General features: G+C 41.9%; 1 protein-coding gene across 2 annotated transcripts; it reads left to right on the top strand.

Annotated features, from left to right (window-relative positions):
• Positions 1–502: 502 nt before the first annotated feature.
• On the top strand, positions 503–26,944 carry FAM76A (family with sequence similarity 76 member A). Of its 2 annotated transcripts, XM_047727146.1 has the most exons (9): positions 508–950; positions 2,185–2,249; positions 6,743–6,797; positions 7,522–7,674; positions 10,727–10,884; positions 14,199–14,285; positions 20,771–20,906; positions 23,993–24,094; positions 24,612–26,944. In XM_047727146.1, exons 1-9 carry the CDS (start codon positions 870–872, stop codon positions 24,696–24,698), a joined length of 924 nt encoding a protein of 307 aa, XP_047583102.1. In that variant the 5' UTR covers positions 508–869; the 3' UTR covers positions 24,699–26,944. The 2 variants fall into 2 exon arrangements, with proteins under 2 accessions (XP_047583103.1, XP_047583102.1); XM_047727147.1 differs by lacking the exon at positions 24,612–26,944 and having other exon boundaries at positions 503–950; positions 20,771–20,948; positions 23,993–24,080.
• The last annotated feature ends 856 nt before the right edge of the window (positions 26,945–27,800 follow it).

The following is a 27,800-nucleotide window of genomic DNA, read 5'->3' as shown; positions in this document are numbered from 1 at the left end:
TGTATCCCACTCTGAGGGAGGCCACCAGAGCAGGAGGTTTCTGAGGGGCAGAGGGCCTCGCCTTAGTATTCTTCTACAACGTCCTGTAGGGGCTGTCATCACTCTAGCAGCCTTCTTCCTCCACACAGGGGTCCTCTTTCTGAGGTTTCCCGCGTTCTCTCGGAGGTCAAGGATCCCCGAGTTACCCCCCTTTTAGGGATCTCTGACAGAGGACACTCCTCTTAGGTTGTCTCTCATGGTTTCCTCTTTTCTCTCCCTGTGTGGGCCCCTCCTGTCCCGACGATGGTGGTGTTCTTTCACAAGCCCCCCCACCTTTTTCAGGCTCGGGATCTTGTGCGAGTTCTAGTTCAACAATGCCCCGCTCTTAGCCCAACCGCGCCCCTCCTGCTCCCAGAAGGCAGCTCCATGGAAACCAAACATCACAACTCCGCAGAGATATCGCGAGAGGCGCCGTTGCCACCGCGGCCGGGGAGAGGCGGAGCGAGGGCGGGAACAAAGAGCGAAGTAGGAGGGGTCTGGGCACTTCCGAGGTCCCGGGCGGGAGATGGTACCTCCTAGTGGCGCCCCCGCGTGACTGCGCTTTACATAATCGAGGCCACGAGCGTCATAAGTGGCGTACTCCAGTCCAGACCGAATCAGAGTTGTCATAAGCTCTGTGTTCCGCCCCTTCGTGCTTGATGGACGTCGACATGAACCAGTGAACGGGCGACCAGCGCCGCCACGCCCGCCTTGATCCGCCCGCACTCGCCGGCCCTCCCGCCTTGCGCAGCCCGTAGCCTGCTGCCGCCGCCGCTGCCAGCTTGTCCCTCAGACTGTCAGATAAAGCGGCGGGCCGGGCCGGCTGGCCGGTGAGCACGGCCGGGCCGGACATGGCGGCGCTCTACGCCTGCACCAAGTGCCACCAGCGCTTCCCCTTCGAGGCGCTGTCTCAGGGGCAGCAGCTGTGCAAGGTGCGCGGGCTGGGGCGGCGGCCGGGAACTGGGACGCTAGAGGCGCGGCCCGGAGCCCCCTGTTCTGCGGGGCCGCTCGACGGGGTCCGCCGGGCAGGGCGTGGCAGGCCCGCCCAGCCGAGGCGCCTCACCCCCTCCGCTGGGCGCCAGCGGGGCACGTGGGGGAGTCCCGGGCTCAGTCCAGGCCCCCGCGGCCGGCGTGTCCGGGTGCTTAGCAACCGCGAGGGATTGTTCTCGGACCCCTTGAGGTCAGGGGAGGGGACAGTGGGTCCTCTGCTTGCCCCCAACCAGACGCACCGACACCGAGATCCCTCCTAGGCTGGCTTCCCCGCCGTTGGTTGCAGACTGAGGGACCCCCTGCCCCGCCTGGGACTGAACTCCAGAGTTGGGTGCTGCCTGTGAGGAGAGTCTCCCAACTCCGGGCGCCTCACGGGCACTTTCCAGCCAGTCTGAAAGTCGGAGGTGGCGCGCGGCTTTATAGAAAAGCCCTACAATTAAGCGCAGGAAGCAAAAGGATTTTTCAGCACTCAGTTGGTGACCTTCGGTCCCGGCCCTAACCAGCTACTGTTCAGTTTTTACTCCTGAAGTTCCAAGTTCTTTTTTTCGTTTGAGTTGCTTCATCTGCTTTGCCTATTTAAGTTAATAGAAGTGCTGTGAGGTGACAGTTAAAAGTCACCAAGCTGGCCTGGGACGGATTTTGCGATATTCCCAGATAATTAAGTTTGTGCCTCTAATATGGGTAACTCATAACTGTATGTCGCCGTTGCCTCAAATGGCCATGACTTGTCACTCTGTTTACTCTGTAGGAAAGAGCTCAGATGTTTGAGATATTTATATACATATATATCTTTTAAGGAAGTTTCATATAGGTAAGCAATAATGATTTTAATTTAGCATTTTCATTTTCCAAGTGAACCTGCTCGAAAATTAAACGGTGGAAGTAGCAGAACTAGAACCAGAATCCAGGGCTTTCGATTTCCAGTCTGAGCCTTATTCATACATACTTTGTTTTACAATTTATGACTAGTTCCTTATAAATTCCTTCTTAATTCTCACATCAATGCAGGCCAGTGATGCCAGTATTACAGAAGAGAAAAATAAGGCCCAGAAAGTTCAAGTGACTCACTCAAGCACAGTGGCTATGCTGGGAATAGTACCTAGGTCTTCTGCCTCCTACTGAAGGCTATTTCCATTTCTGACTGCCTTTTAAAATTATATCCTCATTTCATTTCAGGAATGTCGGATTGCACACCCTGTTGTGAAGTGCACCTACTGTAGAACTGAGTACCAGCAGGAGAGGTACAGTTTTTGTTGACCGTGGAAGATGTTGAATAGGCTTTTTCCTCTTAAAATCGACAGTTAATTGCTTTTCACGTTACAGATCTGTAATTGAGTGCATTATACACGGATTCTGTGTTTTTTTTTATAACACATTGACAAATACAAAACATACGTATCATTCCCTAGTTAGCCATTGATTGCTTAAATTTTTAAAGTTACTTTTTTTTTCAGATCCTTGGTCATTTTATATTGGGTTTGTAAATCTTTATGACACGAAGAAACCACAACAGTAAAACAATGAACCTCGTGTTTCAGTATGTTTGTATTCAGAGTGTCAAGAATTTATAATCCAAAAGAAGATACTTTTGGAAATGTGATAATTCTGATAAGGGTTTATTAGCCCTAGTCACATTTGAAACTCACTTGCCTTATGTAAATCTCATTTTTTTTTAAATGTGAAAAACATTTAGGTGTCAGTAAACACACATTTTTGGGAGACTTTCAATAGTAGCAAAGTAGTTTATTGGTGTAAGTTCTGTGGGACTATAGCTGTAATAGTTTCTTCAAGCAGGGTGGGGTCTGTTTGCAAGCTCACACATAGACCTAGAAACCTAATTTTAATCAGTCTTATTTCAGTTCTAGGAACATTTTCCCCAATATTTTATTATGGATATTTCCAAACCAGAAATGGTTGAAAGAATTAGATAGTAAACACTCATATATCCACCACTTGGATTCTACAATTTACATTTACTGTATTTGCATCTATGATCCATCTTACTTTAAAGTTGTGGACATCACTATATTTGATCCTAAACAGTTAAGCAGGCATATTGTTAACAAAGTTCAACATTTGTTTACGGTCCTTTATTTTTTAGAGGTAAATTTTGTGTACACTGAATGCTTGAATCTTAAGGACATCATTTGATGAGTTTTGCAAACTATGTACATCTGTATAACCCCAAACCCCTTGCAAAATATAGAACATTACCATCACCACAGAGAGTCCTCTCATGCCTCATCCTGCTCAGTCCCTACTCTTTTTGTCTCCCGCACACTACTGTTTTGATTTTCCTTTCCACCACTGATCTGTGGAAACAGATCATAGAAATAGAAGTAGAAATGGAAACATATAAAACATTCTCCGGAAGCATTATGTTTTAGCTTTTACATTTGGGTCTATGATCCATCTTGAATTATTCAAGATGGGTGTGGGGGGGAGATAATGAAGTTTGACCCTTCATTCGCACCACACATAAAAATGGATTGAAGATGGGGATGCCTGCTTGACTTAGTCTGTGGAGCATGTGACTCTTGATCTTGGGGTTGTAAATTCAAACCCCATGTTGGATGTAGAGATTACTTAAAAAAATTAAATCTAGGGGCGCCTGGGTGGCTCAGTGGGTTAAGCCGCTGCCTTCGGCTCAGGTCATGATCTCAGGGTCCTGGGATCGAGGCCCGCATCGGGCTCTCTGCTCAGCGGGGAGCCTGCTTCCCTCTCTCTCTCTCTCTCTGCCTGCCTCTCTGTCTACTTGTGATCTCTCTCTGTCAAATAAATAAATAAAATCTTTAAAAAAAAAATTAAAAAAAAATTAAAAAAAATTAAATCTAAAAAAAAATTGATTGAGGGGCACCTGGGTGGCTCAGTTGGTTGAGTGTCTGCCTTTGACTTGGGTCATGATCCCTAAGTCCTGGGATCAAGATCTGCATCGGACCCTGAGCTTAGTGGGGAATCTGCTTCTCCCTCTGCCTCTTACCCTCCTCGTGCTTTTTCTCTCTTTCTCAAATAAATAAATCTTTTAAAAAAATTGATTCAAGATGGATCATAGAAATAGTATGTTTTCTAAGTTGTCAGGAACATGTGTGTGTGTGTGTGTGTATGTGTGTGTGTGTATCCATCCCACTTCTTCAGTAATAAATCTAAACATAAACCAAAATGTTCAGTATTATAGAATTGCTGATGTGAAGCCTCTTTCTGAAAAAGTTTCCTTTAAATGCACCTTACCGGGACGCCTGGGTGGCTCAGGTGGTTAAGCAGCTGCCTTCGGCTCAGGTCATGATCCCAGCGTCCTGGGATCGAGTCCCACATTGGGCTCCTTGCTCGGCAGGGAGCCTGCTTCTCCCTCTCCCTCTGCCTGCCACTCTGTCTGCCTGTGCTCGCTCTCTCTCCCTCTCTCTCTCTGACAAATAAATAAATAAAATCTCACTTTTTTTTTTTTAAGATTTTATTTATTTATTTGACAGAAAGAGATCACAAGTAGGCAGAGAGGCAGGCAGAAAGAGAGAGGAAGGGAAGCAGCCTCCTTGCTGAGCAGAGAGCCCCATGCAGGGCTCAATCCCAGGACCCTGGGATCCTGACCTGAGCCAAAGGCAGAGGCTTTAACCCACTGAGCCACCCAGGTGCCCTTCACCTCACTTCTTGTACTGCCTCTTTAAAACGGCAGAAAATTGCCCTGGAAAATATTTTGTTTGAATATTCCATTTTTATTTTTTATTTTTTAATTTTTTATTTATTTATTTTTTATTTTTTATTTTTTTTTAAAGATTTTATTTATTTATTTGACAGACAGAGATCACAAGCAGGCAGAGAGGCAGGCAGAGAGAGAGGAAGGGAAGCAGGCTCCCCGCTGAGCAGAGAGCCCTAAGCAGGACTCGATCCCAGGACCCTGAGATCACGACCCGAGCCGAAGGCAGCGGCTCAACCCACTGAGCCACCCAGGCGCCCCCTGAATATTCCATTTTTAATTTAAATGTTTTCTACTTTGAGACTTCTCTTTATTTTAACTTTATGGTCACTTTTGTAGGACTCTATGAGAAAATAATCACAAAGGCTAATAGGCTGGATTTTTTTTTTTTTTTTAAAGATTTCATTTTTTTTTTGACAGAGAACACGAGCAGGAGGAGCAGCAAGCAGAGGGAGAGAGAGAAGTAGGCTCCCTGCTGAGCAGGGAGTGCAATGTGGGGCTTGATCCCAGGATTCTGGGATCATGACCTGAGCCGAAGGCAGCCACTTAACTGACTGAGACACCCAGGTGCCCCTAGGCTGGATTTTTATGTGATTTTATTTTCAGCCCCAGAATATAGTTTATTCTTCCACATCAAGCATTTGTTTGTACCTCCCTTTGTGAAGAATTAAACTTTATTTGAAGATGGTTTTATTCCCCCATGGTAGTTTATCAGTTTAGATATTTAGGTAATATTATGACCTCTGGACCTTCACGAGACAGAAGATGTTTTTATTTTTGTCAGTGCTTAGTTCTTAGAGAAATTGGAAGTGTTGATAAAATATTTGGTCATGGGTGCCTGGGTGGCTCAGTTGGTTAAGCAACTGCCTTCAGCTCCTGTCATGATCCCAGAGTCCCGGGATTGAGTCCCGCATTGGGCTCCCAGCTCCACAGGGAGTCTGCTTCTCCCTCTGACCTTCTTGTCTCTCATGCTCTCTCTCACTGTCTCTCTCTCAAATAAATAAATAAAATATTTTTAAAAAAACTTGGTCATGGGGCGCCTGGGTGGCTCAGTGGGTTAAGCCGCTGCCTTCGGCTCAGGTCATGATCTCAGAGTCCTGGGATCGAGCCCCGCATAGGGCTCTCTGCTCAGCAGGGAGCCTGCTTCCTCCTCTCTCTCTGCCTGCCTCTCTGCCTGCTTGTGATCTCTCTGTCAAATAAATAAATAAAATCTTTAAAAAAAAAAACAAAAAAACCCACAAAAAACATAATACTTAAAAAAAAAATAAAAAAAATAAAAAACTTGGTCATACCATCTATTTCCCCACATCTAGGATTTTCTTTTTTCTTTCCTTCTTTCTTTCTTTTTTTTTTTAAGATTTTTATTGATTTATTTCACAGAGACAGAGAGGGAACACAAGCAGGGGGATTAGGAGAGGGGAAGCAGGTTCCCTCTGAGCAGGGAGCCCGGATACGGGGCTCTATCCATGCAGGGCTTGGGACTTGATCCCAGGACCCTGGGATCATGACCCAAGCTGAAGGCAGATGCCTAACAACTGAGCCACCCAAGTGCCCAACATCTGGGATTTTCGTATGCTTTTACCTATACAGGAGAGTGTAGACAGAATATAGTCAACATGGATAGAGTCTCTTAAGTTTGTATTCCAAACACCTATACTTCATTTCTCACCTCAGGTTTCTCATATGTTCATCCGAATTGAGGAATTACTGTGAGTGCATTTCAATCTAATCTAATATTTTTTTGAGGGTCCTGTCCATATTTGATAATTTTGGTTAGTGATACTTTGAGATGTGATAATCAGAAATAACTCACTCTCTAAAGTCTCATTTAGTCTGAGCTAATAAAATTAATAACCACAAAATAATTAAAAAAGAGTTAGTGGCCAGATACTCAGCCTTCAGTTAGCCAAGTATCCAGACCACATATCACCTTGGCACTGAGCAATGAGCAAATTCTGTGGGCTTAAGGAGAGACCAATTTTCAGATGTTGTAAGTAAAACAAGTTTTTTCTTATAAAAGCCATGTGTGTCTTTTTTCCTTAACAGTAAAACCAATACAATATGCAAGAAATGTGCTCAGAATGTGCAGTTATATGGAACGGTAAGTAGGGTTTCTCTGTACCTAACAGTGAGTACTCAGGTCCTTGGAACCTTATATTCTGTGGATTATTAATGTAATTACTATATTTTTATTAGAACTTCTTATGTGTAAATACTTTATCCAGTATTTGAGCTTTCGAGCTTAGCTAATAGTATTGAGAAGGTCTGTGTTTATGGTCATGATGGCAGGATTGTCATAACTTTCCTTCAGAGCTTCAGTAACCAGTATGAAAAGAGGAGGAGAAAGATGGATCCTATGATGTGACCTCTTTGGTAGCATTTGACTTCATTTGGATGAATGGATTTTTTTTTTTTTTTTTTTTTGGTCTCTCAGTATTAGGGTTCTGGATATTATGTCCTTGCAGGGAATCTCCTAGCCTGTGATACAGTGATAATGACAAAGAGGTCTTTTGAGAAATTTGGAAGCACTTGCTGGTTTCTTCAAAGTACTGGTTCTGTTGAATTTCTCACAGAAGTCCCAGCATATACACAAATGGGCTTTTGTTATTTGTTCATTTATTTGTTTTAAAATCAGTAGTCTTGTACAGAAAAACACCTTACATAGTGTTGGGAATTGGGCTTCATTCGATTGGTGTAGAAGGAAATTTATGAAGTTGGGAATACATTTTTACAGTGACTAACGAACGATGTAATAGGAATGGTTGCTTTAAAAAATGCACTGGTATTTTATGATATACTCAGTTGACACTTTTTCTCTCTTTAAGCCCAAACCTTGTCAGTACTGCAACATAATTGCAGCGTTTATTGGCAACAAATGCCAGCGCTGCACGAATTCAGAGAAGAAGTATGGACCACCATATTCGTGTGAACAGTGTAAGCAGCAGTGCGCATTTGACAGGAAAGATGACAGAAAGAAGGTAAAGCTCTGTGTTTTTGTTGATTTTTTTTTTTTCTTTCAGAGAAATTAAGGTGGGTCACTTATGTCAAAAAGACATAAGGGGCGCCTGCTGGGCTTAGTGGGTGGGACCATATGACTCTGGATCTTGGGGTTGTGGGTTTGAGCCCCATGTTAGGGTGCAGAGATTACTTAAAAGGAAAATCTTACCAAAAAAAAAAAAAAGGTGGGGGGGGCTCCTGGGTGGCTTAGTCACTTAAGCATCCGACTCTTCATCTTGGCTCAGGTCTTCATCTCAGGGTTGTGAGTTCAAGCCCTGACTTGGACTCGGCGCTAGATGTGGAGCCTACTTTACTTTAAAAAAAAAAAAAGAGAAAAAAGAATTCTCAGTTCCTCTTCTAGATGTTATTGACCTTGAAGATTTTTAGCCTTTATTTTCTTCTTTTACTAAATGTGGACCATTTTATTCTCTTTTTTAAAAAAATAGCATATATATATTTTTAAGATTGTTTATGTAAGTGATCTCTACACCCAAGGCAGGGCCCGAACTCATGACTCCAAGATCAACAGTTGCATGTTCTTTTGACTGAGCCAGTCAGGTACTCCCGGAGCATTGTATTCTAGTATCTCATGAGTTAGTATTTCTTTTTTTTTTTTTTTTTTTTTTTTTAAGATTTTATTTATTTGACAGAGAGAGATCACAAGTAGGCAGAGGCAGGCAGAGAGAGAGGAAGGGAAGCAGGCTCCCCGCTGAGCAGAGAGCCCGATGCGGGGCTCAATCCCAGGACCCTAGGATCACAACCCGAGCCGAAAGCAGAAGCTTTAACCCACTGAGCCACCCAGGCGCCCCATGAGTTAGTATTTCATGAAAATCTGAATTACAGTGATCAGTATCCCATGTAAATGAAGTGATGACTGGCAAAAGTCTATTGAATTCTGTAAAGGAAAGATTGTGACTTAAGCAGGATGCATGACCAGTTTCACTATCTGACTAAGTGTTTTTATAGTTAAAAAATTACAAGATGACATGGAAGAGAGCCCTAGGTGGAGGGATGGGGTGTTGGTAGGATAAAAGTGGTTTAGATCTGTTCTGTTTAAAACCCAGTGGCTTCCAGCTGCACTTAGAATAAAACCCAGACCCCTTCCTTGGCCTGCATGGCCCACACCTGCCTCTCAGTCTCATCTGACCTCACACCTCCCGCCCCTCACCTTGTTTCAGCCATGTTGGCTGCCTTTCAGCCCTTTAGACATGCCTGTGTCATTCCCACCTTTGTGCTAGCTGTCGTTTTGCCTAATACATCCTTCTTCAAAGCATCTTTAACTGGTTTCTCATGCTCAGATGCCTCCTCTTCACACAGACCCTTTACTAACTCACTCACTCACCCCTTATCATATTACCCTGTTTTATTGTCTTCATAGCATGTAACATTGTGAGAAATTAATGTTTATTTGCTTATATGTTTGTCAACCTCCACTAGAACATGAGCTCTGTCTTGTTCTTTGCCACATTTCCAGTGGCCTGGCATATAGTAGGTGTCCCATCTAATATTATAATATTATAATATATATATGTGTATATGTATATATAATATATATGTTACATAAGTGTATATGTATATATTTAGATTGATAAGAGTTATACTTTATTGAGAAATATTTCCTTTCTCTTTTGTTTTACCAAATATGGCCAAAATAAGATTAGTCTGAAATATATCTCCAGCTTGCTGTTACTTACTGAGAAAAAGTTTACTTCTCATTTTCTACTGTTTTAAAGGTGACTGAAAAAGTGATTATTTTATGTATCTTTTTAAATTGAGGTGTAACATACCTTATATTAGTTTCATATGTACAGCATAATGATTAGGTATTTGTGTATATTGGAAAGTCATCAGCAGTAAATCCAATTAACATCCATCATTATGTACAGTTAACAAAATTCTTTTTCTTGTGACGAGAACTTTTAAGATTTACACTCTTGGGGCGCCTGGGTGGCTCAGGTCATGATCTCAGGGTCCTGGGATCGAGCCCCGCATCGGGCTCTCTGCTCAGCGGTGAGCCTGCTTCCCCCTCTCTCTGCCTGCCTCTCTGCCTACTTGTGATCTCTCTTTCTCTCTCTCTGTCAAATAAATAAATAAAATCTTTAGAAAAAAAAAAGATTTACACTTTTAGCAACTTTCAAATATGCAGTGTAGTATTATTAACTGTAATCATCATACTGTACATTATATCCCTGTGACTGATTTATTTTATAACTAGAGGTTTATACCTTTTGACTACTTTTACCCATTTTACCTACCCTCCACTCCCTACCTCTGGCAACTACCAATTTGTTCTCTTCAATAAATATTCTTTTTTTTTTTTAAGTTATTTATTTATTTGACAGAGAGAGATCACAAGTAGGCAGAGAGGCAGGCAGAGAGAGAGAGGATGAAGCAGGCTCCCTGCAGAACAGAAACCCGATGTGGGGCTCGATCCCAGGACCCTGGGATCATGACCTGAGCCGAAGGCAGAGGCTTTAATCCACTGAGCCGCCCAGGCACCCCCAACAAATATTCTTTTAATGAAAGAATACAGTACAGAAACTTTTTCAGGGTCCAGAGCTACTTTTTGGAGATGCTTAGGCTCACAAGAGCTAACTCTTACTAACCAAATTTCATTAATTTACAATGGGAGGATGTAACTCTTCAGTGACCAGAATACTCCTGCCTGCCAGTGAGAGCACATTTTCCCTGAATCAAGATACTGGAGAAGCTGACCTCGGAATCAGGAAGTAGCATGTAATAATAGTTGGAGTATAAGCCTCGCAGTCCCATAGACCTGTGTTAGCTGAATGATCCTGGGCAAGTTACTTAATCTTATTATGCATCAGTTTCCTCTTTCCGGTGGGAAACAACAGTAGCTGCTTCACAGGACACAGGGAGATTTAGTTGAGGTAGAAGACTTGCCTAAGTTCACACACCTCACAAATGGCAGAATTGGGACTTAACCCAGAGGTTCTAGCTCCCAGTACCTATATTCTGTAGTACCCATGTACTACATTCTCTTTTCTTTATCTTTGTCTCCTTGTCTTTCAGGTAGATGGGAAATTGCTGTGCTGGCTTTGTACACTTTCATACAAACGAGTCCTTCAGAAGACCAAAGAGCAGAGGAAACATCTGAGCAGCTCTTCCCGTGCCAGCCACCAGGAGAAGGAACAGTATAGTCGACTGAGTGGTGGCAGCCACTATAACAGGTAACCCCAAGATGCGTAAGACAGGACTGGAAGTACTGGTTGGTCCGATAGAATACACAATTAGCCACGGGAGATACCATTTAGTATACATTTTCCTGGTCTTCTCTCTCTAGTTGCTAGCCTCTACCACATTTTACAGTTCGTATATCTTCCAAGTGCCGGAGAGATTTCCGTAAGGTATCAGGATTTCCTGACTTCGTTTGTACTATCTGAAAAGTTTGTGGAACTTTCCCTGTAATGTTCTCCTCACCTTTGGAGTGGGCTATCTCCTTAGAAGTTTGGACATTTCACTTTCTTTTTTTTTTTTTTTTTTTTTTTTTTTAAAGATTTTATTTATTTATTTGACAGAGAGAGATCACAAGCAGGCAGAGAGACAGGAGGAAGCAGGCTCCCTGCTGAGCAGAGAGCCCGATGCGGGACTCGATCCCAGGACTCCGAGATCATGACCTGAGCCGAAGGCAGCCGCTTAACCCACTGAGCCACCCAGGCGCCCCTGGACATTTCACTTTCTGAGGCATGCAGCATTTTTATGCATATTTGATCAGGAGGTTGATAGATGTTCTAGGTTTGTCCTGGTGGGATCTAGTCAAAAAGACGTCCTTTCATTGTAGCCTTTGCTTTCTCTCAGAGTATCTGAAGTGTTGTTAAGAGTTCTGGGTCTGGATTGAATCCCAGCTCTGTCAGGTTCTCTGTGTGGGATCTTGGGCAAGCTTTTTTCATCTTTAAAATAGGGAAATAATAGTATTACCTCATGGAATTGTTGTGAAGATAAATTACATAGTGCATGCATAGTGATTAGTTTTATAACTGGCATGTAGGAACCATTCACTATATTTTAGTTACTGTTTGTTACTGTTACCATTATGATTTTGTTCATTTAGCAAACATTATTAAGTACTCTCATGGGCCAGCAACTCTGCTAGGAAGGCAGAGATGAATACAAGAATCAAGCTGCTCATCGAGAGTATGCAGTCTGGTAGGGAAGACAGACCTGTAATCCAATCATTGCAATATAATTCGATGAGCATGAGAAACATCAAGATACAGGCATGAGAGGCAGTAGTAATTAACTACCTTGGAAAGTCAGGCAAGAGAGCCTCGGAGAAGAGAGCTGGTGTTAGACCTGGAGCTTAGGATGAGTTGGAATCCTCACAGAGGGAATGGGCAGAGGCTTCCTAGGCTGAGGGAATAGCGTTTGCTGAGATATGGAGGGTGTGAGACCACATGGAACCCTGGGGAACTACAGGTTCTTTTATGTTGCTGGACCTTATGTTTGAGAGCCAGGAAATGGGAGAAAAGTGGGTTTTGCAGACAGGAGCATGAACCTGAGCCTGGCGTCCTTAAAAAAAATTAACCCTGATTATTGTGGAGAATACACTGGAAGAAAAAGAGACTGGGAGCTAGTTAAGAAGCTTTTCATATGAGTCCACGATAAGAGATATTAATATTAGAATCTCAACTGAGGCCATGGCACCGGAGATCAAAGAAGCAGATTCAGGAAGATAGTTTAGAGGGAGAATTATGAGAAATTTAGATAATTTGATGAACAGGTAGAAGAGCAGGAACTGGGTGAGTAAGGGATAATTCTCAGGTTTCTTACTTGGGTGAATAAGTAGATTCTTAACTGAGAGAGAATATAGGAAGAAGAGAAGTTCAGTTTTTAAAAGTTGAGTTTGTGGGGTGCCTGGGTGGCTCACTTGGTTAAGTATCTGCCTTCAACTCAGGTCCTGATCTCAAATCCTGGGATGGAGCCCTGCGTCAGGTGCCCTGCTCAGCAGGGTGTCTGCTTCTCCCTCTCGCTCAGCTTCTCCACCCACTCGTGCTCTCTCTCTCTGTCTCTCAAATAAATAAGATCTTTTTTAAAAATTAAAAAAAAATAAAAAGTTGAGTTTGCAGCATCAAGAAGAATTATTTTTTGGGAGCTTAGCCTAGAACTGAGAAGAAAGGTTCAGATGTGGCCCATTGGTAGCAAGGAAGAGTCAGTTGGAATAGAAGTTGGTATAACGTATGGATTCCTGCTGCTTGACCCCAGACTTTAATTCATTAGGATGTAGGATAGGGTCCAGGAAGCTGCATTTGGGGAATACCATTTCCAGCCCATATGATAAGTAGTTGTTAAAACCATGCTCTTGGATGATGTAATTCAAGTTGGAGGCTGAGAACAGAACTCTAGAAGCCCTCAAGTAGGATGGAGTAGGGTGCCTGAGTGGCTCAGTGAGTTAAGCCTGTGCCTTTGGCTCAGGTCATGATCTCAGGGTCCTGGGATCGATCCCCAAATTGGGCTCTTTGCTCAGCCGGGAACCTGCTTCTCCCTCTCCGTCTGCCTGCCTCTCGCCTACTTGTGATCTCTCTCTCTCTGTCAAATAAATAAATAAAAATCTTTAAAAAAAAAAAAAAGAAAGATGGAGTATTTACAAACCATGTATCTGATAAGGGGTTAATATAGAAAATATATGAAGAGTTAATACAACTCAATAATTAAAAAAGCCAATCATCCAATTTTAAAAATGGACAAAGGACCTGAATAGACATTTTTCCAAAGAAGACATACAAATGGCCAGTAGGTACATGCAAAGGTGCTAAACATCAAGGAAATGCACATCAAAACCACAATGAGCTATTACCTCACATCTTTTAGGATGGCTATTATCAAAAAGACAAGAGGGGTGACTGGCTGGCTCAGTTGGTGGAGTGTGGGATTCTTGATCTCAGGGTCATGAGTTTGAGCCCTACATTGGGGTTGGAGCCTACTTAAAATTTAAAAAATTAAGAAGATTTTTAGGAAAGTATTTTTTAAACCATAAGATGAATTATACTTCTTATTAAGATTTTATTGACTCTGTTCCCATAGTTATTAATAAAGCAGGTAATATTTAGTTAAAGCTAAGAATTTTGAGGGCCTATGAAAGAGAGCTAGCCATGCATTCAGGACCTATGAAATCAACACATTGGTCGATTTTAATAAGCAAGAATAGGGGCACCTGGGTGGCTCAGTTGGCAGAATATCTGCCTTCAGCTCAGGTAGTGATCCCAGAGTCCTGGGATCAAGCCCCACATCGGGCTCCTTGCTCGGCGGGAGGCCTCCTTCTTCCGCTCCCTCTGCCTGCCGCTCCCCCTGGTTGTGCTTTCTTTCTCTCTCTTTTGTCAAGTGAATAACTGAAATCTTAAAAAAAAAAACAAAAACCAATCAAGACCGATTAGCTCTTGTATGGAAGAGCTGCCATATCCTGTTGGTCCCATTTAACAAACTTTTATTGTGATGTTTTATAAATCTTTGATTTCTAATGTGTGTCTCTCTATTTTTGCATTCAAAGCCAGAAAACACTTTCTACATCTTCAATTCAAAATGAAATCCCAAAGAAAAAATCCAAATTTGAGTCAATCACAACCAATGGAGACAGGTAAGCCAGTTGGTGTGTGTGCGTGCTTCCGTTTGAGCTCCTGATATAGTTCCGGAAGCAGGGCATTGCAGGGTATGCCTTGGGCCCAATCCAGGGTTGTTACTGAGCCTCTGAGCATCATTACATTAGCCGCTCGGTATCTTACCAATAAGTGGTGCCGATGTTTGTTTATAACTAATCCTGTCAGTAAAAGACAAGCACATATAACTGGATTTAATAGCACATGAATTCTGTAGTCCACAAATAACTCCCCCACACTGATTTTAAGAAGTCAGGAGCTGTATGCTTTTCACTATGATCTGTGCCTGTGGCCTCCTCCAGGCAGGACAGGAGTTGGTTTTGAGAGGTGGAACAGAGACCAGTTAGAGTTAAGGCAGTATTGCTCAGTCTGTGAGGGGTAATCCACGCTTCCTTAGTATGCAGAAAGCCCAAGGCAGATACTGAATTAGCAATGAATGAGATGCATTCAGATATTTTTTACTTCTCTTAAACCTGTCTAAATACATATTTTTACTCAATATAAGCCATTTATAAAGTTTAAATGCTACAATTTTATACCAAATACTCCTGTGTTTATTTGCTAAAAATATATATATATTTTTTTATTCTTTGCTTTCTCTTCTCCTGACTGATGTGTCCTCTTGCAAGCTGCTTTGTCCTAATAATCCAGAGTGCCCCATCCGTGTTGGTACAGTGGCTGGTTTCCAGCCAAGTCTTGGGGCCACCCATTTTCCCGTTTCTGCAGGCCCAGTCATTCTGAAGTGAGACACTGACATACTCTTCTCGAGAATTCTTAGAATCATGTCCATTCTGAAAACTCCTAGTATCAGTTCTCCCTCCCAGCCAGTGGTGTGTATGGGAGTAGACTAGCACATAGGCTTACCAGGACTGAATTTTGTTTAGGGGAGCACAAAGCATCTATGAAATTTATTCTTTCCTGTTACCTTTTTTATTAACTTGATTTTAGATTCTACAAGTTGTCTAATTTTTTTTTAAGATCTATTGATTTATTTGAGAGAGAGTGTGTGTGAGGTGGGGAGGGGCAGAGGGAGAGAATATCCAAGCAGACTGCACTGAGCACTGAGCCCAACCCAGGACTCCATCCCACAACCGATGAGATCATGATCTGAGCCAAAACCAAGTCAGGTGCTTAACCGACTGAGCCACCCAGTCACCCCTACAAGGAGTCTTTTTATCAGCCAGTATCACTGATTTACACTTTTTGAATTGAACCTTCTGGAAATGTTTAACTTGAATATTCAAATTATATGGGAGAAAGAACCATAAAGACCATCTTCTCTAGTCAGCTTCACTGTTCTCTGAGCAGATATTCTGGCCATTACGAAGATTGTCCCATCACCTCTGCCAGGATGCATGATCCTGCAAAAACCATGTCAAGGGGTGAACCTTTCTGAGTTCCCTGCCTTTGTAGAGGCCTAGGCCAAGACCCACAGCCTTTAGATGCATCATTTCTGTTTTGTGCTCACTTATGACCCAGACTGTATTTGAATGACCTGGAAGAAATTCATTTATAACCCTTAGTTGAACCAACCAGTCCTTAAAGTTTACCTTCTTTTAGGTTATTTTGTTCTCGAGATACTGCCATTATTCTTGCTGTCCACTGCTATGAATATACAACGTGAAACCTAAGTTTTCTGTTTAGAGTGTTTTCTTGCATCTGGTCACCAGTAAAGATTGTTTTCTCATTGCTGATCCTAACACGGTCTTGCACAATCTCCTCTGGAAAAGATCTGAAAAGATCATTTCTTTCTTGAAATGTTGATGCTAATTTTTTAAATAACTTCCCCTAACAACTTGAAAATTTGGAAAATTTTGGGGGGCCTGGGTGGCTCAGTCATTGAGCATCTGCCTTCGGCTTGGATCCTGATCCCAGGGTCCTGGGATTGAGCCCCGCATCAGGCTCCCTGCTCAGTGGGAAACCTGCTTCTCTCTCTCCCACTCCCCCTGCTTGTGTTCCCTCTCTCTCTATGTCTCTCTCTGTCAAATAAATAAGTTAAATCTTTAAAAAAATTTAGGAAAATTTTTCTGCTTCCACAAAAATTATTTTTGTACATGTATAAGTTCTGTTGTGTTTGAATGTTTGTGCATTAACAGGTCCTAACTACCAATTCTACTTGTTTGCATTTCTTTTAAAAGTTCATAGCATAAGTTAAATTACATTTTTTCCTTTTCTTTTTACTTTTTGTGAGGTTCTTTCTTGCTTTCCTTTACTTTGAAAACATTTACTTTATTTTTTTTTAATTTAAGATTTTATTTATTTATTTGAGAGAGAGAGAGCACAAGTAGGAGGAGCAGCAGGCAGAGAGAAAAGCAGGCTTCCCTGTCGAGCAAGGAGCCCGATGTAGAACTCGATCCCAGGACCCTGAGATCATGACCTGAGTTGAAGGCAGATGCTTAACCGACTGAGCCACCCAGATGTCCTAAAAACATTTTTTTAAAAAAAGATTATTTTAGAGAGAGAGTGTGTGCATGCACATAGGGGTAGGGGCAGAGGGAGAGAATCTCGAGCAGACTCCCCTTGGAGTGGGAGCCCCACACAGGGCTGGATCTCACAACCCATGAGATCATGACCTGAGCAGAAACCAAGAGTTAGATGCCAAACCAACTGAGCCACCTAGTCACCCCTCACTTTGAAGACATTCTGATAAGGCTTTTTTTGATGGTCCTTTTGTAATGTCATGCAAACCCACAGTTCTTTTCCTGAGTATCTGTCTTGAATTCAGTTCTGGACCAGATGTTGGCAAGTCTCACTTGTGAGCTATCTGTTGTAGCTGCTTCCCCATTTTCAGTTGACTATTTTCCTGGCCCCGTGTTTAAAATATCCATGTATGCTCTTGTCCTTTCATTGTTATCCCCTCTTGTCTTCTGCAGGCTGCTCTCTAACAACTTTCCATTCATCTTGCTGTTCTACCACATTCTCCTCTCTTAGTTTTTAAGTTTTGACATATATTTGATGTTTTTTTCTCCTTTTTTCCTTTTCCATTAGCCTTCTGTATCCTGCAGAGAGAATGCATCACTTTAGGTTAGGTTTTGTGTTTTGTTTTTTCAAGATTTTATTTTTTTATTTAAGAGACAGAGCGAGAGAGAGTGCATGACCACAGGGGGAGGGGCAAAAGGAGAGAGAGACAAGCAGACTCCCTGCTGAGCAAGGAGCCTGACTTGGGACTTGATCTTGACCCCGAGATCATGACCTGAGCTGAAGTCAGATGCTTAACCAACTGAGCCACCTAGGTACACCTAGGTTTTTTATAAAACCTTTTCTCAAATAATTTTATTTTTTATTTTTAAAAAGATTTTATTTATTTATTTGAGGGGGGAGGGGGAGAGGGAGAGGGAGAGAGAGTCTTAAGCAGACTCTGTGCTGAGCGCAGAGCCTGACATGGGGCTTGATCTCACAACCCCGAGATCACAACCTCAGCCAAAATCAGATACTCAACCAACTATGCCACCCAGGTGCCCCCTCAGATAGCTTTATACTTCTAAAATGGTTTTTGTTGTTTTTTTTAAGTATCTTGCAGAATTCATAGCCTCCCTCTTGTATTTTCTAGTTTGTTGAAATTGTAGCAAAAACTTTCCAATTTGAGGAAAATCTGAGTTGATTTCTAGCTTTCCTTCCCAGAGGAAATGCACCAGCTACTTTTTGATCATATTTATTTATTGTTTTGTTGGTAATAAAAAAGTATCCTCAGTAATGGGTGATGCCCAGGCAACCTTGTGGTTTATTGTTTCTAAAGGACATTCTTTTCCTTTCCTTGTAGGTTTTTGTTTTGTTTTTTTTAAGATTTTACTCTTTTATTTTTAAAGTTTTTTTTTTATTTATTTGACAGAGAGAGAAAGATTACAAGTAGGCAGAGAGGCAGGCAGAGAGAGAGAGGGGGAAGCAGGCTCCTCGCTGAGCAGAGAGCCCGATGTGGGGCTCGGTCCCAGGACCCTGAGAGATCATGACCCAAGCCGAAGGCATAGGCTTAACCCATTGAACCATCCAAGCACCCCAAAATTTTACTTTTAAGTAATCTCTACACCCAGCATGGCTCTTGAACTCAGGACCCTCAGATCAAGAGTTGCATCTTCAACTGACTGAGCCAGCCAGGCCCCTCTCCTTGTAGTTTTATTTCATTCATCATTTGAAATATTCCTGAAAGAGTAGACTTACTTTGTGTGGCCTTTGAGGACAGACCCAGGGCCAGAGGATGGGAATGACAGGGAGGCAGGTTTTGGCTTACCCTGAGGAGGATTATTCTTATATTAAAAGGTTTAGAAATGACAAGAAGCTTCCCAGAGAAGTGTAGTGAGTTCCCTGTCATTGGAGATATTTGAAAAGAGACTGGATCTAATTTTCTGCCTTGCTAACCTAACCATCTGTTTTCATTTGATCTCTAGCAGTTCTTATTAATCAGAAGTTAGAGAGTTAGAAAGGTCAGGCCCTAACACAGGATAGACATGACTGGTTTTGTCAACAATGTATTGGAATGGGAATAATCCTCTCTTAAGAAGCAGGTAGAGAAGAGCATTAGAAACTTTGGGGACCACAAGATTTATATTAGCCCATGACACTGTTTCATTTGTCATTCTAGTTATGGGCTTACGTAAATTGTTTTGGATCAAGGGAAGACAGTCCCTTGGCAGGTATTGCGACTGGTGGAGACTTTGATGGGTTCTGTCAGTATTTTCTCCTGCTTGCCTTGTTTTATTATATGGCATTTACTTTTTGTCACCCAGTAATTCTGCGTATTCATCAGTCATGAAAGCGCAGGTCCATTCTTCTGACATGCTTCATGTAGACCAAGAGAGAATATTCTTATCAGTGGACTGTGTCTTCTAGCCATAGAAATGTTTGACTTGGGAACTGTGAGGCTGTGCAGTGATTCTGCTTGCCGTTTAGAGTTTCTGCCTGTGTGGAGGAATGCTGCTTGTTAGATGTAGTTCAAGATGGAGGAACGAACCAACAGCAAGGGGGACCTAGAGTCCCTGCCATATTGATGCAGGGAGCTGGGAATCAACATTCCGGTGTGTGCTTAGGAGAAACAGGTCTGTGTTTTACTTTAAAGGTTGCCCGGGGAAGAGTAAGAGCTTTCTTTGGGAAGTCTTTAGAGAAGGGCAGGATTTGACTCTCATGGCGATGATTCCTTAACTTGTTTTGGGTATAAGACCTCTCTGACCAACCAGGGAAAGCTATGGACCCTCACCCTAGAAACCACCCCTTGTATGTATACATTGAATTGTACATACAGTTTCAGAGGGTTACAGATTCCCTGGAGCTGGGCCTGGTTAGAAGACTCTGCTAAGAGGACAGAGTTCACCTGGCACTTGGAAAAGATGGAGTGCTCAAGTGCTGTTACTGGGAAGAATCTGTTAAAAACCCAGGTTGTGGTGTGACTGGAATTTGCTAGAGTCTTTTCCCGGAGTGCTAGGATCCAGCCCCACATCCGGCTCCCTGCCCAGTGGGGAGTCTGCTTCTCCCTCTCCCTCTGCCCCTCCCCCTACTTGTGTTTTCTCTCTTTCTCTCTCAAATAAATAAAATCTTTTTTTTTTTTTAAAGATTTTATTTATTTGACAGAGTGAGAGAGAGCACGAGCAGGGGGAGCTGTAGGCAGAGGGAGAGGGAAAAGCAGGGTCTCCGCTGAGCAAGGAGCCCTACCTGGGACTGGATCCCAGGAATCTGGGATCGTGACCTGAGCTGAAGGCAGCCGCATAACCAAATGAGCCACCTGGTGCCCCAATAAGTAAAATCTTTTTAATAACTTTCATCTTCTTATAATTTTTAAAAGGGACTGACTGCCCCCAAGATGGAATGCAGCAGTTTCTTCTTTTTTTTTTTTTTTTTTAAGATTTTATGTATTTATTTGAGAGAGAGAGAGTGGCGGTGGGGGGCAGCGGACAGAAGGAGAGGGAGAAGCAGACCCCCACCCACTAGCAGGGAGCCCAACGACAGATGCTAAACTAACTGAGCCACCCAGTCACCCCTGTGTCGCGGCTTCTTAGCAGCTGTACCACATCACAGTGCTTTGGGGCAGAAAATAAAGAACCAAAAGATGAGCTCTATGGGGAGCTTTAAAAGAAAAATACATGGGCTTACAGTTGATCATTTATCCAGATTCTGGGGAAATTAGTCACAAAAAATTGACTGTTTCACCCATAAATAATTGGGCATCTTCAGTGCACCTGAAACAAAATGTCCTTGACTCTTGGAGAATGCATTTGCTTTCACCTTGAATGTGAATGCTGCAGAAATGCCATGGGTTGTGGTTTGGTTGGTATAGTTATCTCATGATCACCTTGCCTGTGCAGTTTCGCAAATGCTATTGAATCTGGCATGTGTGGAGCATTGCGCTTACTGCTGGGAATTCAAATAGTTGTTTTTACCCTTGAGCTTGTCGTCAAGTGGCCTATGGCATGTCCTCAAGGAGAAAAAGGTTTATCCCTCCAAGTTATGATTTTTTTCGCCCCTCCATGTTTCTACTCAGCTTTTCCCCAGACCTGGCTCTGGACTCACCAGGCACTGACCACTTTGTCATCATTGCCCAACTGAAGGAAGAAGTAGCCACTCTGAAGAAGATGCTGCATCAAAAGGATCAAATGATTTTAGAGAAAGAGAAGAAGGTACAGTTTTGTTAATGCCTTTCAGGCCAGAATGATGCCAGGGTAAGCATGTGTACCGTGGGGCATGGTGCTGACTCTTGTTTAACTGGTATTTATTTGGTACTGACCACTGACGCTTTGAGAGAGCCAATGGCAAGGTTGGGCTATCCTGGAAGAGACTTACTGTCTGCCAAGATGACTCATGATCTGGTATTACTGTGGTGAAGCTACCTTGGTCAGGTGCATTTAGCAAGTTGATTTTTCTCAGCATTTGGAGGGAACTTCCGCTTTTCAGGGAGGACTTGTGTTGACCAGGCTTACAGAAGTTATGTATAAAACTACAGTGCCCCTCTTAATTCACAGTGGGGCATACCTGGCTACCACTCTTCTCAGTGTGAGCTGCTTTGGAAGGTTGTAATCAGAAGGTGCTGAATGAGCACAGAGTCAGGACAAGAGGAGGTAGTTAGGTAACTGGAATTTTAAATGCTCTCAAGCTAAAAGAACCTGATGTCTCCATCTATTATGGGGAAGGCCATGTCTGTGGGACAGTAATACTCAAAATATGTGGGCCAGGTCTTCCTCCTTCCTGGACAGTGTTCAGGTAGGCCTTCCTCCGTGACTCTTGCGTCACTTTGCTTCCATTACTTCCATTACTGACAACTCCCTTCCTGAGTGACCCATTCTTGAAACACATTAACACCTTCAGTAAAGTCTTACTCTGGTCTAACAGTTAGCCTCCCTCTTTAAGGGAACTTTTTACATCCTCCTTCTGACTCAGGTCTATTTATCTTGTTTTTAGGTTCTTAAAGAATATCTCATTTTTCTCTTAATATATTAATAACAATAATAGCTAACTTTTATCAGATACTTAAGTACCTGACTGTTCTGCATGCATTCTATGTATTAACTCATTTGTCTTTTTTTTTTTTTAAGATTTTATTTATTTATTTGACAAAGACACAGTGAGAGAGGGAACACAAGCAGAGGGAGTGGGAGAGAGAGAAGCAGGCTTCCCACTGAGCAAGGAGCCCGATGTGGGACTTGATCCCAGGACCCTGGGACCATGACCTGAGCTGAAGGCAGACGCTTAACGACTGAGCCACCCAAGCGCCCCCTCATTTGTCTTTATAATAGCTCTTTGAGAGGGGAATTACTGTTATCATTATGTCATAGTTGAACACAGCCTCCAATATTTTCCCTCTTAGGCTTCCATTCCCTTCACCTGGTTGGGGTTTTTTTTTTTTTTTTTTTCCTGAAGCTGGATGGTTTTTTGTGCCAAGTTTGGAGTGCTAGCGTTCATTGTGAATGGCTAACAAAGGCATTTATAACATTAAAATATTTATATGCATTCTTTCCATCTAATTTCAACCTCATTTTACAGATGAGTAAATGAACCCAAAGATATTAAATGATGTACCAAATCCCACAACCAGTAAATGGCAGAACAAAGTAATTAACTCAAATCTTTCTGACTCTGCTGTTCTTTCTACTAGCCTGTGCTCTCTTCTGCCGGCAAGGTGGAGATTCATGGGGAGAGACCAGTATTTACTACATGGCTATTGGAAGAAAGCAGACCCAAGTATATTTTCTTCATGGACTAGTTCAGAATGGCACATAAAAGGATTTTGCAAATTAAGATTAAATGAACACTTGTTTCTACTGCTTTGCCAAGTTTGGGCTTTAAAAGGAGCAAAAACAGGGCGCCTGGGTGGCTCAGTGGGTAAAAGCCTCTGCCTTTGGCTCAGGTCATGATCCCAGGGTCCTGGGATTGAGCCCTGAATCGAATCGGGCTCTCTGCTCAGCGGGGAGCCTGCTTCCTCCTCTCTCTCTGCCTGCTTCTCTGCCTACTTGTGATCTCTGGCAAATAAATAAATTTTTTAAAAAATTAAAAAGAACAAAAACAAATAGTAGATTGTTTTTCATCACTTTTAGGATCAAGGTCACACTTCTTGGCTTAGAACACAGGGCCTTCCACATCATGCCTGCCTATCTGTAGTATCATCTCCTGCCACTATCCATGCTCATCAGTCACTCGAACAAGCTGTCAGTTACCTCGCACTCTCTGGCTGTGTCCATACAGTTTCCTTTGCTTGGATGCTCTTCTCCCTATCTCATGTGCCAGTTGTAGCTAATGTACCTGAAAACTCAGCTCACACATCACTTCCCTCTCTGTCCTTTGAATAGTGTAGTCAGTAGAAGAAGGCCTGGGGTTTGAATTCTAGCTCTGTCACTTGCTAACATGTATGATCTTGGCCATGTTACTTAACCCTTTCTAAGCCTTGGTTTTCCCATCTATAAAATGGAAAAAATAATATTGCCCCCCCCCCCAAAGATTTGTCATAGGATTGAATGAAAAATATAATCAAATAGTTTAGGGCCCCTGGCTGGCTCAGTTGGAGGAGCATGCAACTCTTGATCTCGGGATTGTGAGTTCAAGCCCCACACTGGGTACAGAGATTACCAAAAAAGCCAGAACAAAACAAAAACAACCACAGAGAGAGAGAGATTACTAAGCAGAAACAAAACAGTTATGTATATATTCAAACATTTTGCCTGGAACAGGTTAAAAATTCAATAAATGCTTTTATTCTCCTGGCTTCTCTCAAACCGTTAGTCATATTGTATTATAATCACTGATTTATTTGGAAGATTATTGACATGTGTTAAATACATAAAATTTTTATTTTTTTAAGATTGTTTTATTTATTTGACATAGAGCGCTCACAAGTAGTTGGAGCGGCAGGCGAAGGGAAAGGGAAAAGCAGGCTTCCTGCTGGGCAGAGAGCCCAGCATGACATGGGGCTCATGACCTGAGCTGAAGACAGATGCTTAACCGACTGAGCCACCCAGGCACCCCAATACAAAAAATCTTTAAAACCTGCCAGTGATGAAGTATCAGAAATGATATGTCAGGATTTTGTATAATTTTCAAGAAATCTTCAGAAAAACTAGGATACAGAATCTCTTGGCTTTGATGTAGTTATGGATCTTCAGGAGAGCCCTGGATTTTATTCATTTGGGAAACCATTTAGTTCTTTGGTACCAGAACATTTTTCATTGCACAGATATTTCTTTTGGTCATTCTGCCTTTTTTTTCCTTCCCTCAGATCACAGAGTTGAAGGCTGATTTCCAATACCAAGAATCTCAGATGAGAGCCAAAATGAACCAGATGGAGAAAACCCACAAAGAAGTCACAGAGCAATTGCAGGTGATTCTGCTTATTTTATGTGATAACCCTGGTGTATTTAGCTGATTGTATTTTAAGTGATTGTCCCTTAGATTTCTTTGTTCTCAGGGTATTGACAAATTCACATTAATTCACCTTATAGTTGTCTTTTATTGTTTGACTGTTGGGTGTGTTCTAATCTTTTTCCCTCAAAAAAGGTGAAAGTGATAAATGTGTATTTTGATTTTTGGATAACCCAGATGTGATTCCAGATGTCTGGATTATGAATTCTGTTTATCCAGCACATTAAGGCACTCCATGGTTTGTTTGTGTTGCACAAAGCACCTTCTGTAACCGTGGATCCCAGGAGGTTGTAGTGTGCTGATTAACCTCCAGCAAACACTATCTTCCTCTGAACCAAGCCCTAGAGCTTTCTGTTGTTTTCTGCCTCAAGAGCTTGTTCTCTTCTGACCCTCTATATTGTATGCCCTAACATCTGCATGAAAAATATGTCCTGTCCTGTTAAAACATCCTTCTTGCTCTGACTTTTTTTGTTTAGGCCAAAAACCGAGAGCTCCTGAAGCAGGCAGCTGCCTTGTCCAAGAGCAAGAAGTCTGAGAAGTCAGGAGCTATAACCTCTCCATGAGAGACCATAAGGAGGCTCCCAGCCAATAGCAGCGGGATTCCTGGGTTAGGCTTGGTGACCAGGCTGTTCTCTGGGAATTGCAAGCTTTCTTAAGAAATCTCTATTTTATTATAGTTACCCTTCTTTGTGGGATTGCAGTGGGCTGAATGGAAACATCTGGTTAGTGCTGTGTCATGACTGCATGCTTGGATGTTTGGGGTTCCAAGCTCTCTGTCTCATGCTCTCACTCCTCTTCCCCCCCACACCCAACCCCCAGTACTACTCTGTCTCTCTGTCTCTCCCTTTTGGTACTACTCTTTGTGTGTGTGTGGTGGTCACTGCTCAGTGTTATGTGCAGAATGATTTTTTGTTTGTTTGTTTTTGGTTTTTTTGTCCATCATTGCATCCTGCCATACCCATGAGCAAATAGTTTGACATTAATTACATATCACTGCCACCCTCTGAACTTTGAAAACTGCCACCTTAAGACTTGGTAAATGGAAGAGGCTTTCTCTCTCCAATAAACCTTTTGCTTCAGGGTATATTCTTGGGTTTTTTTCCAGGTATATTATGTATGAACTTTGTACTATGTATAGCCAGAGTTTTATTTATTTTTTAAAAAAAGAAACTTTTTCTTGATAAAGGAATAATGGTAGCCTAGCTTGTTCTTCTTGTAAAAGTGATGCCTCTTAAAAAAAAAAAGTTCTACTCTCTACCTTTTCGTAAAGGAATAAGACCTTTTCTTGTTACCTTGGAGTCTTCAAAACTGATTGCTGAGGTGAAACAATTCAATGCAGAAGTATGGAGTTAAGTGCCTTTTGGAGGATTTCTTGGAAGAGCATTTAAGAAGAGGATACTTAAGGGAGATAGCAAAGATTTGAACAGTCTGTCTTTTTAAAGTAAGGGCAGAAAGAAAGGTTGTCCAGGTTTTACTGGACATTCCCTCCCCTATCCCTTTTTTGATTGTTTTATGTGACTGATTTTAAATTCTCACACTGCCACTTCTTTAAAAAAAAAAAAAAAAAAAAAAAGCACCCTTATATCAGTGGTTATATTGGGCCATTGTCAGAGAACATTTTTTTTTGTTTAAATGAGCAGATTCAAAATGGAATCATACTCGAACTACAGAGCATTTTGAGAGTCAGTATGAGCTGCTCAAGTACGGACTCTGAATCTGATTGCAAGAACTGATAGCACTGTACCTTCTCCCCACTCCTCCTCATCCGCCCCAGCCTGTACGCTCCCTGCTTTGAATGGAACTATATTGAAAACAGGTGCTTATCAGAAGCAGCTTGGCCTCAGCCAGAATTGTTTGTGTCCTGTTTTCCCTTCTTGACCCAACAGGCACATGGCTTTACTTTTCTAGGAGAGGAGATAGATTTGCACTTGTAGCCATTCTCTCAGGGCCTCTATGGGATGTTTGTGAAAGAAAGGGGAGATGTGTAATATGCCATGAAGCACAGTAAATTCAACTACCTTGGAATCCTTAATGGAGAGGGAGGGGTGCTGAGGCTAGAGGTAACGATGAGGGCAGATGACCTTTGCACCTCAGTGTACCAAAATTGTAAGCAGTCAGTTTAACTTGCTAGGCATTTCCTAGAGGCAGATGCTTATGATTTGTAATAACATTCTCACAAGTGGAGCCATGCACAGAATTGGACGGAGATGTGGAAATGGGTGGCTTTTTTTCTGAGAAGAGAAACAATGGACCGTGTTGCTTCTATCTCACTCTAGTAGGGGAAGTCATTTTCCCTTCTAAGCAGGGGGAACGGCAGTGCTAAATAGTTTTGTAACTTTTTGAATGAGAAACTTTTAGATAAAGATAAACTGTCAGATAATATTTTTCAGACGCATTTACATTTGACTATGGGGAAAAGACAGTGAAAGAAGTTACAGTCATGGTTTTTTGTTTTTTTTTTAATTTGGAAGACTTGAGAAATTCTGTTTCATGAAGTGATAATATAAAAACACATAGTTAGTTTTATACTAAATCTTTTTTTAAGGTCTTGGCATTTAATATAAAGCAGATTCACACATTTTCTAACTTTCCACAAGTTCCAAAAAGTAAAGGAAGAAACCTCAGTCTTAAAATTTTGGTTTTTAAAAATCATGACACTGTTTTACCATGAAATTGAGTAGCTAACTTTTGGTAACACCTTTTGTTCATTTGTATGTTTGTATAATGGACATTTTGAAACACAGGAATGTTTTGGTTTGTACAAACTTTGAAAAATGTGTGTTAATAAAAATTCAAATTGACCCAAGTATAATTGTTGGATGATTGATTGATTGATGGCTGGTTTACCAATGGACATATCCCATGGTGCCCATCAGCCTAGAAAACATTTGTCTTGCTTGTAGACTTAAACAATTAAAAGCCTAACTGTGGTAACAGGGAGTTTCATATCTCCATCATCAGAGAATAAATGCTCTTTTTACTTCCACTTTATTTTCCAGTTTAAGTGCTTATTTTGTTGTAAACACTATGCTAGACAATGAGGATACAGAAGTGAAGACGATTGACAAAGTTACTGTCCTTATGGGTTTCCATTTAGTGAAATACTGGACAACGCTAATTGTCTTGTTTCTTGATTTTGTATTTACCATTATTTTTCAAAATACAATATAGGATGAATCTTTTTAAGGTATGAGTGAAAGGATTTTGAGATACCATCTCAAGAAGGAGAGTAATGTTACTAGTTTGAAACTTTGGTACTGGTGGGTTTTATTTTTTTATTTTTATAAAGATTTTATTTATTTATTTGACAGAGTGGGAGAGACAGTGAGAGAAGGAATACAAGCAGGGGGAGTGGGAGAGGGAGAAGCAGGCTTCCCGCTGTGCAGGGAGCCGGATGCGTGGGGCTTGATCCCAAGGTCCTGGAATCATGACCTGAGCCGAAGGCAGATGCTTCACAACTGAGGCACCCCAGTACTGGTAGGTTTTAAAATTAATAACAGGTGCCTCTCCTGTACACTGGAATGTTTATAGTCCCACAGTAGCCAAACTATGGAAAGAAACTAGATGTCCATCAACAGATGAATGGATAAAGAAGATGTGGTATATATATATATATATATATACAAGGGAATATTATGCAGCCATCAAAAAACCAAAACTCTTGC

This window comes from Lutra lutra, chromosome 4 (genome assembly GCF_902655055.1).
Source record: "Lutra lutra chromosome 4, mLutLut1.2, whole genome shotgun sequence".
In the NCBI taxonomy this organism is placed as follows: Eukaryota; Metazoa; Chordata; class Mammalia; order Carnivora; family Mustelidae; genus Lutra; species Lutra lutra.
The sequence above is the reverse complement of the archived record's forward strand: the minus strand, read 5'-3'. Positions and strand labels throughout refer to the sequence as shown.

Coding starts and splice junctions, on each gene's coding strand:
- FAM76A (XM_047727146.1), top strand. CDS start 870: ATGGCGGCGCTCTACGCCTGCACCAAGTGCCACCAGCGCTTCCCCTTC. Junction 14,286..20,770: donor ATCACAACCAATGGAGACAG/GTAAGCCAGTTG, acceptor GTTTCTACTCAG/CTTTTCCCCAGACCTGGCTC. Junction 20,907..23,992: donor TTTTAGAGAAAGAGAAGAAG/GTACAGTTTTGT, acceptor TCCTTCCCTCAG/ATCACAGAGTTGAAGGCTGA.